Source organism: Ammospiza caudacuta, chromosome 11 (genome assembly GCF_027887145.1).
Source record: "Ammospiza caudacuta isolate bAmmCau1 chromosome 11, bAmmCau1.pri, whole genome shotgun sequence".
NCBI lineage: Eukaryota > Metazoa > Chordata > Aves > Passeriformes > Passerellidae > Ammospiza > Ammospiza caudacuta.
The window spans coordinates 4,859,210-4,863,935 of NC_080603.1; the positions used below are offsets into that span (position 1 = coordinate 4,859,210).

Below are 4,726 nucleotides of genomic sequence, written 5' to 3' on the forward strand. Positions count from 1 at the left end.
GCTGGAGCAGCTCGCAGCACAAAGGGGGCAGGAGGGAGGGCGAGGCAGGGCCAAGGGAGGGAGAGAGGCTGAGGAAGGAGGTGCTGCCATCACAGACACTGAGAGAGCTGTCCTGGTGGCACTGTCCTGGCCAGCCTCCGGGCCAGCAACACGGGGCACATGCTGCACCCTGCAGGCTTGGGACACACTTTTCAGAGCTTTGGGTGATTGTGGATTTGCTGACACCCCTGTTGTGCTCAGCTGGGCCAGATCGCCTCACCTCCTCCCTGCTGCCCTCTGCACGAGGTGGAGGGAGATGGGCAGGCATCGCCAGGCTGGGCACAAAACAGAGTGAGCTCTGTGCCCCCAGCCCAGCCCTGCCTGCTCCAGGCTGAGCTGCTGCAATCATGTGGCCTCAGCTACACCTTTTACAAATAGCAGCAACAATCCATTTCCCTGGGATGGAAAAAGCTTGGAAAACCAAAGGAGTCTTCACAGGTGAGGAGCCTGGGCTGGCTGATGTGGGGCCTCCTGCATGGGGTGGTAGGATCTCCTTTGCTGTCTCTGAAGACAACACCCCAGAGATAAGAATCCCACCCCTTTACCTGGCACAAAGGATAAGTTAACCTTCCCCTCCCAACCCTCCTCTCCCAGCACAACCACCACCCCAGCTCGTCCCAGGCCATTCCAAAGTAGGGCACTTATAAAACCAAGGAACTGCACCTCAGCTCTGCATGTGACTGCCAAACAGCCTCTGCCTGCCAGCTCCCATGGCTGGGGACGTGTTTTGGTGCTGAGGCCAGGCAGCAGGGCGTGCAGAAGTGCTGCAGGTATGTTTGCATTGACACTCTCACACCCACACGGTGCTTGAGCAAGGAGCAGCGTGATGTCCTCGCTGCTGTCACTGGGGAATGTCCCCACCCAGGGCTGGAGGGACACAGGGCTCTGCAGCCACGCACCATCTACCTCACAGACATGTTTCTGTAAAACCCTTGTGGAGTGCTCTGTTCCTGTGGCTGTACTAAACACCTGGGTACTTCCAGCCAAAGTAAACCTATGTGTAGCCTGCATTGTAGAATGCTGCTCTTATTTTTTATTCATTTGAATAAAATATTTCTTTTTCCCAGGAGCTGGGAAATCCCCCCAGTGCATTGGGAGGGCCTGCAGTGCTTCTGAACCACTGCAGCTGCTTCCTCTCCACTTCAATAAGGTGACACATTCGACACCAATCCACAGGGCTTCACCTGTGGGACCCAACAGGACACTGCCAAACCCTGCTCATCAGCAGAGCAGCTTCAGAAAGTTTCAGAAAGCAAATGCAACGTCATGAAAACGCCTTCATACGCTCCCCCAAGCCAGGCAGAAGTGAGGAAGTATAAAAGTGTGTTCTCACCCCACACCAAGCCTCCTCAAAAGGCCCCTCATGCCCTGGCCTAGCATTCCAGAGCAGCAAACAGACAAAGCCACCCAAGCCTCGCAGCATGGGGGGAAAAACCCAAAGAAGTAAACCTTCCACAGGACTAACTCAACTCTAGGTTTGTTAGTACCTTCAATACCCTGTACATTTAATATTAAATTCTGCAGAGCAGCCAAAAATTAGAAGAGTTACATATTACCTACATCCACCCAGGTGCAACAGATAATTCAGGTTCCCAGGAGGTAAATAAAGTTCCCATGTTTTCCCTAGAGGATTTCTGTGATGGAAACAACCTTCCTTCGGGTGTCTGCTGTCAACAGTTTTTAATCGATCATCACTTCCTTGTAACAATAATCCCTGGGAGCAGCAACTCCCAGCTGAAGTACTCTATTCTTAAATTAAGAGCCTGTTACAATGATGTGAAACAACTGGGGTCAGCTTAGCAGGTAAAAAACAGGCATGGCTTCAAGGAGATAGAGGAGAAAACGATGAGTGGAAGGCATTTTCCCAGGTGTAATTCAAGCGCTTCCCGGCCATTGTGTGCCTCCCTGGGAATCTGTGCAAATTGAACGAGGAGCCGTGCAAGCTGCTCCGAGCGCGCCCATTTTCCTGCCCTTCTTGCCGAACAAAGGATCCCTCCAAAGCCCAGCGTCGGAGGCCGGACATCTGTCGCCGTTTGGGGGGGCCGCCGTGGTCATTGAAAAGAAGCAGTGACCTGTCAGCTTTGATTGATGGCCACAAACCTCCGGGCTCGACCCCTCGTGTGGGAAAAGAAGTCCCGCCAAGGAAAGTTGCCTTTCAGATGCTAATTTGGGGTTATAAATACAGCCAAGGAGCAGCGGAGCAGCAAAGAGCCCAGCTGGAAGGGGAGCGAGCCACTGCCCCAGCGCCTCCTTCCCTTCCCATCCCATCCCATTCCATCCCATCCCGTCCTGCCAAGCTCCCTGCCCCAGGATGACAGCCACGGCCACCACGGGCACGCACAAGGTGGCCAGCACCAAGGAGGAGAGGAAGGTGAGTGTCCCTGAGCTGGGCACGTCAATGAGGGGTGCCAGCCACTCAGGAAGCGCTTTAGATTTAGAGCGATGCTTTAGCTTTTACTGATAACAGCTTTTGCTGTCACAAACGCTTTTTCTCCTCTTGGAAAGATGGTTTTTTCTCTGATTTTAACTCGTGGGTGTTTTTCTGCTTCCTTTCTATGCCTCCTCTCTGTTTTTGAGTTTCTGTGTTCGGAACAATTGGAAGTGGGAGAAGGGAGAGGTGATGCCACCTCAGGGATGGGCACAGGCTCCATGCACACCTTGTCCCTGCTGAGCAGCGTCACCCTGCTCTGGCTTCACACAGGGAAGGGATCTCTGGCCTTGCTGGACTGCAGCAGGGAGAGGAAATGAAAATATCAACTGAGATCTTTCCTGCTCCTTTTCTTTGCCAGTTAAGGAAACCCCTCATTGAGCGGAAGCGAAGGGAAAGGATTAATAACTGCTTGGACCAGCTGAAGGAGACTGTTGTGGGTGCATTTCACCTGGATGTAAGTGCTCATTTTATGCTGCTTTTTGTCCTTCTGCTGGTGGGAAACTGGGTTGTGGGGGGAGGAAGGGAAATGGATAATCTTTAGAGAAACTGGGCAGGGTGCAAACTCTTCTCTGCCTTTAAGTGCTGCCTCCTTTCTCCTTTCAGCAGTCTAAACTGGAAAAAGCAGACATCCTGGAAATGACAGTGAAGCACCTCCAGAACATCCAGAGCAGCAAGATGCTGGGTGAGTGCTGGGTCCCTCACCCTGTGCCAGGGGGTGTGATGCCCTGGCAGCCTGGCACAAGCCCCTTTCAGACCGCCCAGGCCCAGCCTGCCGGGCTTTGCCTTTCTCCACTAGATGGGGAGATGGGGCCGGGCACTGCTGAACCCACGGGAGGCGTTTTCCCCTTCCTGAGCCGATTTCCGCTTTTTGGTGCGGTTTTGCCTCAGCACCGGGCAGCAGGGCAGAGGGCTCACCTTTTCCCCGCACACAAAGCATCTCTAAAGCCAGAGGTGCTCGGGCAGGTCTCCAGGTGACCCTGCCTCACTCACCCTGCAGGGCACAGGGCTCAGGGCTCACCATTTCCCCGCACACAAAGCATCTCTAAAGCCAGAGATGCTTTAGACACCACCAGGTGACCCTGCCCCGCTCACCCTTTGTGTCTGTCCCGCACAGCCGACTCCAAGGTGGGGCTGGAGGCGCAGCAGAGGTACAGCACCGGCTACATCCAGTGCATGCACGAGGTGCACAACCTGCTGCTCACCTGCGAGTGGATGGACAGGAGCCTGGGGGCGCGGCTGCTGAACCACCTGCTCAAATCGCTGCCCCGCTCGGGGGATGAGCCCGGCAAGGCAGCGCTCCGCTCCGGCAGCCCGGCTCTGCAGCCTCTCCCGACACAGAAAAATGCCCCGAGCCCCAAGGGCCGAGGCACAAACCCGGCGGAGAACAAGCAGGCTGCCAAAAATCCCCTCCAGCTGCCCTCGCTGCTGCTCTGCAACCAGGCTGATGCTGCGCCTCCTCCCAGACAGGTTCTGCAGCCAAATTTTTCCCATAACAACCCCAGAATGGGGTCATTAGATATGTGGAGACCGTGGTAAAGTGTGCTTTCCATTTTTGTCCTAACCTTAGACACTCTTTACGTATGTATCTTATAGATATGTTGCTTTAAAACACTTGTGGAGCAAATCTGTTCCTGTAGGTGTACTAAAGACCTGGGTACTTCAAACCGAAGTAAACCTATGTGTAGCCTGCATTGTAGAAGGCTGCTATTATTTCTTATTTATTTAATACATCTAAATTATTGTCTAGAATCCTCTCGTGCTCTTTAGTGTATAATAATGATATAGTTTTCTTGTCTTACATTCTAAAATAATTAACTTTGTATTAATAAAACTCAAGGCAATAAGCAACAAACCTCTCTGGAATCAAGTTTACCTTCAGATCTCACATAAGCCATTGAGATCCCTTTGTTGGATAAAAGGGTAAGCAACTGGTGTCTTCTGCTTTGTATTTTTAATATCATCCCTGTGCCATGTAGGATATTCCAGTGTTGAGTCCTGTAAAAATGCTGCAATTATTAGGAGGAAAAAACAAAAAAAAAGAGAAAAAGGGAGAGACTTGGTCTGGACTTTTTAGAAATGCTCTGTGGGTTGCTCACTCAGGCTTTGCTGTTCCCAGCCTGCTCTAGAGCTTGTGAGTACATGTGTGTATATATATTTACATATGTTATATATATATATATGTTACATATAGTTATATTTAGGGATTTTTTTTGTTTCCATAACTAAAAGTTCTAAATAAACCTTTTGAAGATAACG

The 4,726-nt window shown here is 51.6% G+C and overlaps 1 protein-coding gene across 1 annotated transcript; it reads left to right on the forward strand.

Annotated features, from left to right (window-relative positions):
• The first annotated feature begins 2,198 nt into the window (after window positions 1-2,198).
• LOC131562737 (transcription cofactor HES-6-like) lies at window positions 2,199-4,006 on the forward strand. Its single transcript, XM_058812577.1, is given in 5 exon segments — window positions 2,199-2,310; window positions 2,313-2,410; window positions 2,829-2,924; window positions 3,074-3,152; window positions 3,585-4,006. Coding segments are annotated over 5 exon segments (807 nt in total).
• Window positions 4,007-4,726: the final 720 nt, after the last annotated feature.